The sequence below is a fragment of the Scyliorhinus canicula genome, chromosome 11 (genome assembly GCF_902713615.1).
Source record: "Scyliorhinus canicula chromosome 11, sScyCan1.1, whole genome shotgun sequence".
Classification (NCBI taxonomy): domain Eukaryota; kingdom Metazoa; phylum Chordata; class Chondrichthyes; order Carcharhiniformes; family Scyliorhinidae; genus Scyliorhinus; species Scyliorhinus canicula.
Window position 1 is genome coordinate 151,862,052 of NC_052156.1, and position 16,357 is coordinate 151,878,408.

The 16,357-nt window shown below is 43.6% G+C and overlaps 1 protein-coding gene across 3 annotated transcripts in view; it reads right to left on the reverse strand.

Annotated features, from left to right (window-relative positions):
- klhdc10 (kelch domain containing 10) overlaps positions 1-16,357 on the reverse strand; it is a 63,494-nt gene that overhangs the window by 8,801 nt on the left and 38,336 nt on the right. For 2 of the 3 annotated variants that reach the window (XM_038811772.1, XM_038811774.1), the window contains 6 exons: positions 11,004-11,225; positions 9,668-9,822; positions 6,402-6,550; positions 3,091-3,175; positions 2,027-2,123; positions 835-882 (listed from right to left, as the gene is read on the reverse strand). In XM_038811772.1, coding sequence (XP_038667700.1) covers positions 835-882; positions 2,027-2,123; positions 3,091-3,175; positions 6,402-6,550; positions 9,668-9,822; positions 11,004-11,225 — 756 coding nt within the window. The remainder of the gene's footprint in view (positions 1-834; positions 883-2,026; positions 2,124-3,090; positions 3,176-6,401; positions 6,551-9,667; positions 9,823-11,003; positions 11,226-16,357) is intronic. The other variant, XM_038811773.1, reaches the window with a different exon arrangement.

Genomic DNA, 16,357 nt, shown 5'->3' on the forward strand with positions numbered 1-16,357 from the left:
CACAGTAAGCTCCCAAAAACTAAGGGGCGGGTTTAGCACACTGGGCTAAATCGCTGGCTTTTAAAGCAGACCAAGGCAGGCCAGCAGCACGGTTCAATTCCCATAACAGCCTCCCCGAACAGGCGCCGGAATGTGGCGACTAGGGGCTTTTCATAGTAACTTCATTGAAGCCTACTCGTGACAATAAGCGATTTTCATTTCATTTTTCAAACTGCAATATCATACAGATACTACTTCAGGTGATATTTATGATAGATAAATATTGGCCAGGACACCTGGGAAACTACACCCTGCTCTTCCTCAAATAGTGTGAGATCTTTCACATCCACCTGCGAGGAATGCAGTGATAGGGGAATGAGACTTGGTGACAGTTAAGGGGAAAGACATGCAACATGGTTTAAACATCTCATTCGAAAGATAGCACCTCAAGGCAATACAATCATCTCTCTATACTCAAAACTAGATTTCCATGCTCAAGTCTCCAGAGTTGCACTAAAACTGTGACTTTCTCACTAAGAGACAAAAAACACTACCCCGAGTCACAAGACAGAAAGGCGGCAAAAGGAAATTTTCATTCAAAAGAAACAGTAGTTTTAGTCAACTGGTTTATAAGAAATTTCCAAGCGGTGCTGTGAAAAAATGAAGGGTAATGAAAATTTTATTCTCAAACTTCAGAACGAGAAAATAGCAGAACATCAGCGTTTCCCTGTAAAGAACCCCATTTTCTAAACACAAACGCAATACCAGACACAATGGTGGTACAAGATTTAGAAGTGAGCGATTTACAGCTCTCTGCTGCCAAGTTAAACACTCTTGCCAACAGTTCCCACTTACCATGCCCTATTTGTACACAGCTATGACATCTTCTGGCTGCAGGAAAACCTACAAGGAAACAAACCTCGGTTAAGAACATTGACAGTCATCAGGTGGAGATAATGACATGAGAAATAAGCTTCAACTGAGTTCACAAATGGAAAATTCATATAGTTTTAAACCACACTATAAAGCTAATCTCCAGGGCAAATTTACACTATAAAGCTAATCTCCAGGGCAAATTTACACCATTAAAGGGCACATCACACTCTTACCATGTCCCAATCTGAAACTTCATCTTTTCAACATCGTGGGATCTTTTGAGCATTACAGCCTCGCCCCCAAACCCCTCATTGGCTTCAGAGCCTGCAGCTGCCTCATCCTAGTAATCTCGGGTCCTCCCCTTCCTCTTTCTTCAGGGTTTCACCACTGGACTGAGTACGGCCGATAAGTAAATATTGGGAACATTTAGGCAATAGTGACCTTAACGTACGATATGCCGCATGATAACAATGCAGAACATAAATATGATATAGGCTCGGTTAATAGATGGGATAAAAGTAGATTTTGACTATTGAAATTAAGACATGGGGAAATAAAATGGTCACTAGTAGAAACAGTGATGTAGAACACGGATTTGAAAACATTTAAAAAGTGCTCAGAGACCAGGAAAATATATTCTGTTAAATGCTAAAAAAATCTAATGGGACACAAGGAAGAAGAAAGAAAATAAAAGATGGAAAAATCAAGGATAAGGAAAGAGGTATATACCAAGTACATGGACAAGATGAGATAACGACAAGGGAGATAACGACATGGGAGAATGTGATTCAGAGAAGTCAAAAAAGAGCTTGGAAATCATCAAAAACAAAATGGAAAAGTAAAATATTCCACAGATACATAAAAGTCGTAATGGAAATACAGCCATTAAGGAATGGACAGGATAAAACCACAGGCAGCAATAGCAAAACAGCAGAAATCCTAAATAATGACTTTGCTTCAGTATTTATCAGTGAGATGGATTGGGTAGATATATTGCATTTAAAATCGAGAAATATTAAATAATTATGCTAAGAGGATAAAACCTCAGAGGGTGATAAGCGCAAGGGAAAAAAAGGAGCCAAGAGATTACCAAATAATCCCGTCAAAATGCAGGATTCAACGATCCTTCACTTTGGATACATTTAGCAGAAGCGACATATTGCAGACTTGCCTGTTCTATCTTGTGGTTTTGTTTGCATCTCCTCCCACGTATTCGTCTCCAGGTTATATGCATGTATCTGAAAATGAAATGAGTCTTGGATTGAAATCTTTGAGGAAGGGAAAGAAACATAAGAATTAAGTTTATATTTCAGCATTTCTCCTCATATTCCCTGTATTCCACCCACCACAGATTATTATAGAACATTGTGAAATAGTCTAGATGCAGACACTAGATCTTATGGGCTGGTTTAGCTCAGTGGGCTAAGACAGCTGGCTTGTAATGCAGAACCAGGCTAGCAGCACAGGTTCAATTCCCGCACCAGCTTACCCGAAAAGGCGCCGGAATGTGGCGACTAGGGGCTTTTCACAGTAACTTCATACTTGTGACAAGAAAAGATTATTTAAACCTTGAGAAACCCATTGAGGTGCCCCTTGCAACTCCCCAGCCGAGAATGTAGCAGCACTTTGAACTCCCCTAATTTCCAGAGTTACTCATCTAGTTTTTTTAAAAAATTTGTGCAACTAATTGAAAGAACAGTTTAGAACACACCCTTTACCAATTTAAATTATCCTATAAACTTGGATTTGTCTTCTAGTTTTAATATTTGGGATGATTCTGTTTACTGCTGCATATGATCTTTCCATGTTCAATCTATTCTCTTCCTTGTGCAAATATGGTGCTCATTCTTTCCACCAATGTTTAATTTACATTTGTTAGTGTTAAATTTCATTTGCATAACTGTTGTAAAATTTTAATTTAAAACCCTATATCCACAGTACCGTGCAGATTGGAAGCAACATCAATAGTATTTCATTTTGCATCTCCCTTCCCTGGTGGACCTGGAATATTCCACTCACACCCTTGTTCCAGCTGGACACTAACCAATGGGCATTCCATTCTGCATCATTACCTTTCTCATCCAGCCTGACATTCATCAAGTGGATACCAACTCTCCAAGAGCAGTCCGCTGCCGAAATCATTTTTTATTTTGTCTACACATCTCAACATTGTATAAATCTACCAACTTCCTGTCAGTTCCAGGATTGAGTGATATATGAGTGATCTCTCCCTACCTTATCCAGCGGATACGTTGTCCATGATGTTCCCCCTCCCAATATGTATATCCTTTGTCCGTCGTGTGCAATTTCATGTCGGTACCTGAAAAAAGTAGCCCCAAACATTCTTACTTAGCTGTGCTTCTATCCCTGCACCACTCCCACCAGCCACCACCCCTTGAAGCTGTGTAGTACAGTCCAGCAGGTCCATAACCATGGTCTGTAAACGGCAAGATCCACTGCTACCCCTGCTGGCCTTCTAGTCTCAATTTAAAGCATTCCAGCCAGGAGTTCTCACTGGCTCCCCATACCTAGAAACTGGACTTAAAAATTCCTAGCAGCCAAAGGCCTCCGCACACTCATCTTAATGTTCTCCTTCTGCCTTATGCCTCCACACACACCAAATCCTCCTCCAACATCAGCTTCTCTTTTTCTAACACTGCCTTGGCTTCAGCACTGTTGACCATTCAGCCCCTCAATTCTGCCCAATCCCCTCCAACTCTTCTTTTTTCAGTTTCCTGCACCAACATTCTCTACTTTTCCTGTCTCCAAATGGTTTGTTCTCAAGATTCACAACATACAATCCAGATCGACATACTGTGCCATAATGTGGTGGGGTACTGTTAGGGGTGCTGTCTTTTCATAGAATTTACAGTGCAGAAGGAGGCCATTCGGCCCGTCGAGTCTGCAGCGGCTCCTGGAAAGAGCACCCTACCCAACGGTAACACCTCCACCCTATCACCATAACCCAATAACCCCACCCACTACTAGGGGCAATTTTGGACACTAAGGGCAATTTATCATGGCCAATCCACCTAACCTGCACATCTTTGGACTGTGGGAGGAAACCGGAGCACCCGGAGGAAACCCACGCACACACGGGGAGGATGTGCAGACTCCGCAGACAGTGACCCAAGCCGGAATCAAACCTGGGACCCTGGAGCTGTGAAGCGATTGTGCTATCCACAATGCTACCGTGCTGCCATTGAATGAGATTTTAAAGTCTCTCCATGCAACCAAAGTCCGCTATCAATGGTACCATTCTAGTAAATCTCTTCGGCATCCTCTCCAAGGCCTCAATGTCCTTCCTAAAGTGAGGTGCCCAGAAAAGGGTGCAATCTTTCAGCTGAAAGCTTCTCTTTATATTTCTCTACATTAAATTTCATTTGACAGATGTCCATTTCACCGGTTTATCACTAGCCCTTCATGGTTTACAACACACCAAGTTTTAAGTTATTTGCAATGCAAAATTTGAAATTATGCCATACGTTCAAGTCCAGGTCATTAACACACAAATCACTTGGGCGTTTTTCACCTATTTGCAAGCAGCACAATGGAAAATAAATCCCGTTACTCTGCACTTAACAGAGAAAGGGAAATCTTAGGATGTTAGAGGCGAAAGAGGTGGAGTGCTGGTTCCCAAAATGCTGTGCATCTGCGACCTAAAGCTGCCACCAGGCTTAATACAGCCAGTTAGGGGCCTGACACACTATAGCACAGCTCGGAGTCAGTCAGGGGCCTGACATAGTCTACTCAGTCTCTCCACCGTGACAACAGCTACTGTGGTGTTAGAATTAGCAACATAACTGCTACTGGCTAGAACAAGGGTGCCAACACTGCATAAACAAACAGTGTTACAAAGCCATAAAAGTGGTTTTCATTCATTGGACTGGAATCACCCATGAGTTATAAAAGACTGAACAACAACATTTCAGTGACTTAAAAAGCAGCTTCTAAGATGGCCAAACATTTGTTTAACTGTGTTTGACAAATTCCAAAGCCATTTACACCAAGTCAGATTGTCTAGAAGAACCCAGCAGACAACACCACCTTAGCAGAAAGTGAATGGGTCAAGAGATGGACCATTCACACACCATCCAGGCCGCACCTGTGAATTCAGTTGTATGTAGAACAAACCAATAGACACTCTTTGAGAAGGGAAATCTTCCAGCCATAATTGAATCATGTTTAAACTATGACCCTGGAATCAACTGGATATGACCACGTTTGGGTAACTGGTCAGATGACGAGAGAGGATTGTGTGATGAGACAAGTAAACCCATCAGAAACTGGTTCTCTCCAGGCCTCCAGGAGAAGAAATGCAGGGGAAGGATGACTCCAAGGGGACACTCCATCATCCATCCTACATGCTCGAGCCTTGCTCGCTTTTTGACCAGCTTTACGCCATGGGCTGTGTCTAAAAATTAACCCTGCAGCTGCTGACCCCAGAAAACCAAACAAAAATTGTTCGCCAAAATCTTTATATTCAATATCTCGCACAATAAATGAAAGCATTCATGTGCTTTCCTGACCACTTGTGTCATCACCTTCAAGGACCTGTGGACATGCAATCAGAGGCTCTCACTTTCTCAACCCCTCTCAATATCTTCTTGTTTATTGACTATTCCCTTGCTTGGTTTGCCTTTCTCAAATACATGACCTCACACTTATCCAGATAATTCCATTTGAATGAAATGAAATGAAATGAAATGAAAACTGCTTATTGTCACAAGTAGGCTTCAAATGAAGTTACTGTGAAAAGCACCTAGTCGCCACATTCCGGCACCTGTTCGGGGAGGCTGGTACAGGAATTGAACCGTGCTGCTGACCTGCCTTGGTCTGCTTTCATAGCCAGCGATTTAGCCCAGTGTGCTAAACCACTTTGCTGCCCACTCAACCAAACCAGTGATATCATTTTGGAGTCGACAAATATCCATTTCACTATTAGCAACACTGTCAACTTGTGTGTCATTTACAAACTTCCCATATGATGTCACCTACATTTAAGTCAAAATCAATAATAAATATATACAACAGACAACAAGGGCCCCAACACTGAGCTCCATGGAACACGACTGAAAACAATTTTCCATTCACAAAAACATCCATCGACCATTACCCATTTTGGATCAAACATGCCACCATGAGATCTCACTTTTCGGATCAGTCTGTCATGTGGGACCTTGTCAAATGCCTTACTCAAATACATATAGACAATATCCACTACACTCCTCACATCAACTCCTCGTTACTATCTTTTGAGAAAGCAAGACGAAGATAGTGTCTGCAACAAAACCATGCTGACTCGACAAAATGGTCCCACACTTCCACTTCATCCACTTGCCCAATTTAATAACCCATGACTAAATCTAGAATTGGGCTTATTACATGCCGGCTAAAAAAAGTTCTCTTGAATGTAATAAGAATTTTTCACCCTCTGTGCCCTTCACACTGTTCGTATCCCAACTGATGTTAAAAATCTGTTGCGCTTAATGAGACGTAAACAAGATCAGAAGTTTACGATGACATTTTGATCAGCCATGGCTCACCTTTCGTCCGGTAAGTCACTAGGAGGGTTATTTGGTTTCAGCTGTATCCATTCCCGAGCTGTAAGGTCTAATCGGTGCAAATCTGTGTTGTAAACATAACCAGTTGTCCCACCAAATATGTATAGATAGCCATTTATGATCACCATCGCCTGGAACAGTTAAAAGCAAAGATGCACAGATGAAGGCGTAAAACATGTGATTAGGGTGTTTGATCCAAACTGCAGCTTATGTACCAAGTGGTCCCGAGCCCTGGCTATGAAGCCAGAGATTACATTTCTATTTTGTGTTCCCTGTTTGTTCACATTGTGTAGGACTCTAGGTTTAGAAAGGACTTAAAGCAACCGTGCTCCTACTGATGGCTAAATCCTAAATCAAAACACCAAGAGCTGTTAGTGCCTGCAGCTCAATTCAAATACAGTTAAACCTTAGGTGTGAACCCTCCGAAGCTACACAATATGTATTACCCAGAGGAGGCAGCAGCAACAGGCAGGCAAACTGGGGCTCCCTAAACACTATGGTGCACTAGGTCAGACTGATGTCAAGAAATCTGATCACTTTTCCTGATCTGTTGACTGGACATCACTTAATTCTTTTGAGATTCAGCAATGTACATTGTTCTCAGTTCCATGATCAACGGTTAGGATAAAGAGTCTGGGGCTGTTAGTTGCATATTACTGCTTTTTGCTATACTTTTTGTTATATTTTCTGCAAAAAATTCCAATAAAAAAATTTTTAAAAAGAAAAAAAAAAAAAAAGGATAAAGAGTCTCAGTGTCAAACAATAAGTGCTTAAAACCACTTGAAAATACTGACAAATCTTTCCTTTGTTAGCGAAGAGTGATCCCAACATCTACCATTAGAGATGGCATCTATACATGGTCAAAACATTATGGACAAATGCCTACATACTAAAAGAGGTGGCCATGGAAATAGTGGATGCAATAGTAGCCACCTTCCAAAATTCTGTAGATTCTGGAACAGTCCTGGCAAATCGGAGGGTGGCAGATGTAACCCTGCTATTTAAAAAGGAGGGATGTAGAAACCACAGAATTACAGGTGGGTCAGCCTAACATCAGGAGGAGGAAAAGTGCCAGAGTCAAATGTAATAACAGAATACTTAAAAACAAATCAACAAGATTAGACAAAGTCAATGTGAATTTATGAATGGAGAATCATGTTTGACAGATCTACTGGAGGTTTTTTTTGAAGATGTAACTAGTAGAATAGATACAGGTGAACCAATGGATGTGCTGTGTTTGGATTTTTTTTCTAAGAAATTTAGGAGTACCCGATTCATTTTTTCCAATTAAAGGGCTATTTAGCGTGGCAAATCCACCTACCCTGCACATCTTTGGGTTGTGGGGTCGAAACCCACGCAAACACGGGGAGAATGTGCAAACTCCATACGGACAGTGACCCAGAGCCGGGATCGAACCTGGGATCTCGGCGCCGTGAGTGCTAACCACTGTGCCACAGTGCTGCCTTGTATTTAGATTTTAAAAACTTTTGATAAAGTCCTACAAGAGGTTAGTGTGCAAAATTAAAGTGCATGTGATTGGGGATAGGATATAGACATGGATTGAGACAGGAGAGAAAAAAGGCAGGAATAAATGGGTCTTCTGCAAAGTGGCAGGCGGTGACTAGCAGAGATCAATGCTCGAGCCCCAGCTATTCAAAACATACATCAATGATTTGGATGATGGAACCAAATGTAATATTTCCACGTTTGCTGACAACATGAAACTTGGTGGGAATGTTGAGTGATGAGAAGGATGTCAAGAGGCTTCAAGGTGATTGACAAGGTGAGTGCATGGGCAAATGCATGGCTGGTGCAGTTATCCACTTCAGATGAAAAACAAGAATTGCAGAGCATTACTTAAATGCCGAGAGATTGGGAAATTTTGAGGTACAAAAGGGACCTGGGTGTCCCAGTGCACCAATCACTAAATGCAAACCTGCAGGTACAGCAAGCAGCTAAGGCGGCAAATAGTATATGGCCTTCATTGCAAGAGGACTTCAATACAGGGGCACGGATGTCTTATTGCAGATATACTGGGCCTTGGTGAGACCACACCTGGAGCTGTGTGCACAGTTTTGACCTTATCTTAGAAAGTATATACTCGCCAAAGAGGAACTACAGCAAAGTTCACCAGACTGATTCCTGGTGTGGCAGGATACTGGGAGAAGGAGATTGGGTTGACTGGGCCTGTATTCACTGGAATTAAGAAGAATGAGAATGGATCTAATTGAAACAAAAAAATTCTGACAGAACTGTGCAGACTGGATGCCAGGTTGTGGTTTCCTCTGGCTGGGAGTGGGAGGGGGTGAGGGTCTAGAACGAGGGGTCATCGTCTTAGGATACAGGATAGGCCATTTACAGCTGAGATGAGGAAAAGCTTCATCACTCAGAAGGTGGCGAACCTGTGGAATTCTCTACCACAGAAGGCTGTGGAGGCCACGTCACTGACTATATTCAAGGAGGAAATAGTTAGATTTCAAGACTCTAAAGGCGTCAAGGTGTATGGGAGAGTGCAAGAGTAGTGTGTTGAAATAGAGGATCAGCCATGATCATAAAAAATGGTGGGGCAGGGCCAAACGGTCTACTCCTGCACATATTTCAATAATGTATAACACTGCTGTATAATAATTGGCAGAGATATGTGATTAGATACTAGTTGATTTCCCAGTGTTAACACATTAAATTGAAGAGAATGCTTGGGTGTTCAGACAAGGCTGGGTTGATGAATGTGAATAATTGGACAGAAACAGACATTCATTTGAAAGACATTCATCTTGTCTTTATTTTCTGATTTTCATTACAAAATCTTAATGACTGCCCATAATGGAAAGTGACTGTGTAAACAGGCCAAGCTGTAATTATCCTTACCACCAACATCAATACTGTAGCAAAGAGGGCAGGAAGCATGCACAGGTATACGTTTTTTGATCTATTATATGGATATCAAAGCTGCCAGGTTTTGTCAACACTTTGACATATGGCCACACCTGCTGTATTCCCCCTCTGGTATCCTGCCTCAGTATTCCTTTATGGACAGGAATTCAGGAAAGAATAGACAGCACAGACAGGTACAGAGAAAAACTCAAAAGGTTGAGTTGTTCTTTTGTGGCGTCATCAGGTAGTGAGGTGGGTGGAGGAGGATGTGGGAGGGCAGATAAAAAGGAAATAGAGTGTGGGAGGAAACCAGAAAGAACACTGCTGTATGCAGTGTCACCCCTTAATTCATTCAGAGGCACAGCATCACTGACCTGTCCGTATATACGGTTGGGTTTCTTGCCTCGACAGTTGAGCAGTGCCCATCGCTTGTAATTAACATTGCACACATGGACATCATTCCCACTGCTCTCACCAAAGGGGACACCAGTGCCTCCAAACACCAGCAGGTTATTACCATGTAAAACAACTGAAAGGAAAAGAGATATTTTGTTTGATCAGCACTGCTACACCATCAAATTGCAACATTGAAGCCACAAATAAAACTGGACACAACTTTACAGAACAAGGGATTCTGTTAATCGGCAACAGCAAGAGATGTTGCAATTGCAGAGAGTTGGCAGCACGACCTACGCCTGAAGCTAGACTATCACAAAGGGCAGTGATATGCTAGAGAAAGACTTGTAGCCAGTGCTCTGCTTTGGTTTCATAACCCCAGCCTCTGCTGCTTGATCAGGTGCGAGATTTTAAACTTTTCACCCACTACATTTGAAGTGAACAATGTTGGTCCACATGTTGCTTTGACAATTCCCTAGTTTTTATATCTCTCCCTTTCTCTTCTTGGGAGTTTTTGTTAGCTGGGTTTACCTCTTGTAACATTGTTTAAATTACACGTTGTTACAAATGCTTTGGCTCCTAGTTCTATATAATTCTTTCAGTCTCTCCCACCATCTGACTCCCTTCTACTTCCTCTGCACCTCTTGCACACTTATCATTAATTTTGTATTTGTCTCCATTTCTTCCCCCCCATCCACTGCGCACTAAAGTATCTTTGGTATAAAGTAGATTCAATTAACTCCAACCTATGGTAAGAAGAGCAAAAAAGGTGCAGAGAAAATGGCTTAAGAGTCGGCTGTACACAATGCAAGGCAAGAAGTCAAAGGCTAAAACTAAATAGGACAAAAGACAAAGATAAGCCTGCGGACTTCAGGACAGAGGCTTTTGCTCATTTTTCCACATTCTCTGTATACTTCACAAGAGGCGACACGGGGTGTGGTGGTGGGGGAGGGATGGGTTGTTGGGAAGAGAGAGAAGCAAGGCTGTTTAAGTCGCATGGTTCCCACATCCAGATGTGGGGAACTGAAGGGAAACAGGGTGGGTGTGAGCGAAAGGTTCTATAAAACCATTAACTCAACACCTTAAATGTTTCCCAGTGTCACAATAACAGATCTGCACTGCAGACCCTGACATTATAAAACCTAACACACCAGATGCCAAATTACAAAGCAGCTCCAGGAGATACAACCCAGAAGTTCCACACCTCTCTCCAACCATCACACTTCAAAGAATTCCAGAGTGACAACACTAGTAAATAAAACTTCATTTAGTACAAATGGAAAGGGTGTGAGAAGTGGTGCAAGCTGCCTGTACCTGACATTGATGCCAGCTCCCTGGGCATGAACCCCTCTGTACCCAGTTGCTGCCAGGTGCCAGAGGCAAAATGATATCGCCAGAGTTCACGGAAAAGTGGGTAGTCTTCATTACCCGGTCCTCCTGACTCCTCGTAGTCAGGGTTATAGCCCCCGAACACATAAAGGCTCGAATTATCTGCAACACAGCGATGCCCACTTCGAGCAGGTGGCGATATGTGGCCTAGAAAACAAAGTGGGAGAAATAAAATTCAGCCACTTTATCAACTGACATAATTACTTATTTTACAAATAAAAATAATAGTAGCTTCTTAAAAAGGAGAAACTTTCATTTATATAAACACACAACTCCGGCCATCCCAAAGCACTTTACGACCAGTGAAGTACTTTGGAATTGTATTCATTGTTGGAATGAAGGAAACATGTCAGCCAATTTGCACACAGCAAGCTCACACAGGGAGCAACATGAGAATGGTCACAATCTGTTTAGTAATGTTGGTTGAGGGATACATGTTGGCCACAATACCAAAAAAAAAGCTCCCCTGCTCTTCAAGTAGTGCCATGAGAGGGAGCAAGACAGAGAGAAAGAGGGGGACCAGATTGCACTCAACCTAGGACCACCTGACTCAGAAGTGAGACCATCAATTGAGCCACAACAATTTAAGACACACTAATTGCATCTTGTGCCCTTAAAGGGACACATTAAACTTGGATACAGCTGCATATCCGATGCAAATTTATATCTTGTAGATGGTACATCTGATATCACACTTCACAAAAGCAAGCACTTCTATATAAACTCCCAAACCAAATTACTTTGTACTGGGGTTCAGGTACCTCTTTTCAAACAATGTCAATGTGGTCTCCAAATGACCCAAGGATCTGCATTAGAACAATTAGCCTTCAAATAAGATTATGAGGAGAGACTAAATCGGTTAGGATTATATTCACTGGAGTTTAGAAGAGCAGAGGGGGAGCGGGGGGGGGGGGGGGGGGGGGGGGTCTCATATACAAACTTCTAAAATTCTAACAGGATTAGACTGGGTAGATTTCGAAAATGTTCCTGATGGTGAGAGAGTCGAAAACTTTTAGGACTATGGGGAGGAAAAATTTCTTCACCCAAGAGAGCTGTGAATTTGTGGAATTCACTACCACAAAATGTAGTTGAGGCGAAACAGGGTGCAATTTCAAGAAAGAGTTAGATATAGCTAGTGGGTCTAAAGGGATCAAGGGTAGCGTGATCAGGGTATTAGACTTCATGATCAGCCATGATCATAATGAATGGTGGAGCAGGCTCGAAGGGCTGAATGCCTCCTCCTGCTTCTACTTTATATGCATGTTCCTATGTATAATCCACAAATTAAAAGAACACGATAAATCACGCAGTGTATGCCAACTACAGATTAATGCATGGTCCTTCTGCATCCTCCTACCTACTGTGTGCTGTGTCAGGGTGATCTGCTGGTACCTCCAATAAACGGACTGGATTCATCTTAAGCAAAAGGTAATGTTCTGGGCAAATGATCAGTGTCACTGGGAATCGGGCTTGTTTTTTTCTTGTCTCTAAGACTTTTGAAACTAAAGTGAAGAAACTGGTGGGCATTTTCACAAAGGATTGTGCTGTTATATCGCTTTCTCCCGACCATACAGAAGGAACTCCAGATAGTTCAGCACTAAGAAAGATGGGATTATGGATTTGTATTCAGTGAGTAAAATGGGGGAGGACAATAAATGTAACCTTTAGGAAAAGTTAATATTTTAACTGGATTTAACTTTACTAAACAAGAACTAAAATAAACAATTATAAATGAAAGTTTTTGATAGTTAGAGAGTGGGTTTTCACCGCTGGAAAAAAGTAAAACATCTAAAGTGGAGAGTCACAGAAATCAAGTAGGATATTTGAAGAAATTTCTTGACCCAGAGTGCGGCAAGAATGTGAATTGTTCCTACAGGTGAATAGCATTTAACAAAATCTAGACAAATACATGATGGAGAAAAGAATAAAGGGTTATGTTGACAGAGTTAGACGAGGAAGGATGGGAAGAGTAGAGTGTACTGGTTGGGTCGAACAGCAGTATATGATATGCACTCGCAGGTAAAGGAGGCTCGTGTTTTTTCTTGTGGCATTGACCCATTTCACATTTTTGTAACATTCGAGAGGCAGAGGGGGTCATAGATAGGAGCTTCAGGGACGTAGTTACACCAAAGACTGGAGATAGATGGGTAACTGTAAGAGGGACTGGGAAGAAGCAGTCAGTGCAGGGACCCCCCTGCGGTCATTCCCCTGAGTAACAAGTATACCGTTTTGGATACTTGTGGGGGACAGGGGGGACTTACCAGGGGTAAGCCATGGGGTACGGGCCTCTGGCACGGAGTCTGTCCCTGTTGCTCAAAAGGGAAGGGGGGGGAAAGGAGTAGAACTTTAGTAATTGGGGACTCAATAGTCAGGGGCACAGATAGGAGATTTTGTGGGAGCGAGAGAGACTCACGTTTGGTATGTTGCCTCCCAGGTGCAAGGGTACGTGATGTCTCGGATCGTGTTTTCCGGGTCCTTAAGGGGGAGGGGGAGCAGCCCCAAGTCATAGTCCACATTGGCACTAACGACATAGGTAGGAAAGGGGACAAGGATGTCAGGCAGGCCTTTAGGGAGCTAGGATGGAAGCTCAGAGCGAGAACAAACAGAGTTGTTATCTCTGGGTTGTTGCCCGTGCCACGTGATAGTGAGACGAGGAATAGGGAGAGAGAGCAATTAAACACGTGGCTACAGGGATGGTGCAGGCGGGAGGGATTCAGATTTCTGGATAACTGGGGCTCTTTCTGGGGAAGGTGGGACCTCTATAGACAGGATGGTCTACATCTGAACCTGAGGGGCACCAATATCCTGGGGGGGGGGGGGGGGGGGGGGGGGAGATAGTGCTCTTTGGGGGGGTTTAAACTAATTCAGCAGGGGCATGGAAACCTGGATTGTAGTTTTGGGGTACGGGAGATTGAGTGTATTGAGGTCAGGAGCACAGATTTGACTTTGCAGGAGGGTGCCACTGTTCAGGTAGGTGGTTTGAAGTGTGTCTACTTCAATGCCAGGAGTATACGAAATAAGGTAGGGGAACTGGCAGCATGGGTTGGTACCTGGGACTTCGATGTTGTGGCCATTTCAGAGACATGGATAGAGCAGGGACAGGAATGGTTGTTGCAGGTTCCGGGGTTTAGGTGTTTTAGTAAGCTCAGAGAAGGGGGCAAAAGAGGGGGAGGTGTGGCGCTGCTAGTCAAGGACAGTATTACGGTGGCGGAAAGGATGCTAGATGGCGAGGTAGTATGGGCTGAGGTTAGAAACAGGAAAGGAGAGGTCATCCTGTTGGGAGTTTTCTATAGGCCACCTAATAGTTCTCGGGATGTAGAGGAAAGGATGGCGAAGATGATTCTGGAAAAGAGCGAAAGTAACAGGGTAGTTGTTATGGGAGACTTTAACTTTCCAAATATTGACTGGAAAAGACATAGTTCGAGTTAGATGGGTCGTTCTTTGTACAATGTGTGCAGGAGGGTTTCCTGATACAATATGTTGACAGGCCAACAAGAGGCAAGGCCACATTGGATTTGGTTTTGGGTAATGAACCAGGCCAGGTGTTAGATCTGGAGGTAGGTGAGCACTTTGGAAACAGTGACCACAATTCGGTGACCTTTATGTTAGTGATGGAAAGGGATAAGTATACCCCGCAGGGCAAGAGTTATAGCTGGGGGAAGGGCAATTATGATGCCATTAGACATGACTTAGGATGTGTAGGTTGGAGAAGTAGGCTGCAAGGGTTGGGCACACTGGATATGTGGAGCTTGTTCAAGGAACAGCTATTGCGTGTTCTTGATAAGTACGTACCAGTCAGGCAGGGAGGAAGGGGTAGAGCGAGGGAACCGTGGTTTACCAAAGAAGTGGCATCTCTTGTTAAGAGGAAGAAGGAGGCCTATGTGAAGATGAGGGGTGAAGTTTCAGTTGGGGCGCTTGATAGTTACAAGGAAGCGAGGAAGGATCTAAAGAGAGAGCTGAGACGAGCAAGGAGGGGACATGAGAAGTCTTTGGCAGGTAGGATCAAGGAAAACCCAAAAGCTTTCTATAGGTATGTCAGGAATAAAAGAATGACTAGGGTAAGAGTAGGGCCAGTCAAGGACAGTGGTGGGAAGTTGTGTGTGGAGGCGGAGGAGATAAGCGAGATACTAAATGAATACTTTTCGTCAGTATTCACTCAGGAAAAAGATAATGTTGTGGAGGAGAATGCTAAGACCCAGGCTATTAGAATAGATGTGATGTGGAGATGCCGGCGTTGGACTGGGGTGAGCACAGTAAGAAGTCTTACAACACCAGGTTAAAGTCCAACAGGTTTGTTTCAAACACGAGCTTTCGGAGCACGGCTCCTTCTTCAGGTGAATGGAAAGGCTTGTTCCAGAAATGTTTATATAGACACAGTCAGAGATGCCCCGGAATGCGAGCACCTGCAGGCAATCAAATCATCAAAGATGCAGAGAGAGAGGTAACTCCAGGTTAAAGAGGTGTGAATTGTCCCAAGCCAGTTCAGTCGGTAGGCCTCTGCAAGTCCAGGCTTGTTGGTGGGGGCCGAATGTAATGCGACATGAATCCCAGATCCCGGTTGAGTCCGCATTCATGCGTGCGGAACTTAGCTATAAGTTTTTTGCTCAGCAATTTTGCGTTGTCGCGTCTCCTGAAGGCCTCCTTGTAGAATGCTGACCCGGAGATCAGAGGCTGAATGTCCTTGACTGCTGAAGTGTTCCCCAACTGGAAGGGAACAGTCCTGCCTGTTGATAGTCGCACGATGCCCGTTTATTCGTTGTCGCAGTGTCTGCATGGTCTCGCCAATGTACCACGCTTCGGGACATCCTTTCCTGCAGCGTATGAGGTAGACTACATTGGTCGAGTCGCACGAGTATGCGCCGCGTACCTGGTGGGTGGTGTTTCCACGTGTAATGGTGGTGTCCATGTCGATGATCTGGCATGTCTTGCAGAGATTACCCTGGCAGGGTTTTGTGGTGTTGTGGTTGCTGTTCTGAAGGCTGGGTAATTTGCTGCAAACAATGGTTTGTTTGAGGTTGCGCGGTTGTTTGAAGGCCAGTAGTGGGGGTGTGGGGATGACCTTGGCAAGATGTCCATCCTCGCTGATGATGTGTTGGAGGCTGCGAAGAAGATGTCGTAGTTTCTCCGCCCCAGGAAAGTACTGGACGACGAAGGGTACTCTGTCAGTGGTGTCCCGTGTTTGTCTTCTGAGGAGGTCGGTGCGGTTTTTTTGCTGTGGCGCGGTGGAACTGTCGATCAATGAGTCGAGCGCCATATCTCGTTCGTACGAGGGCATCTTT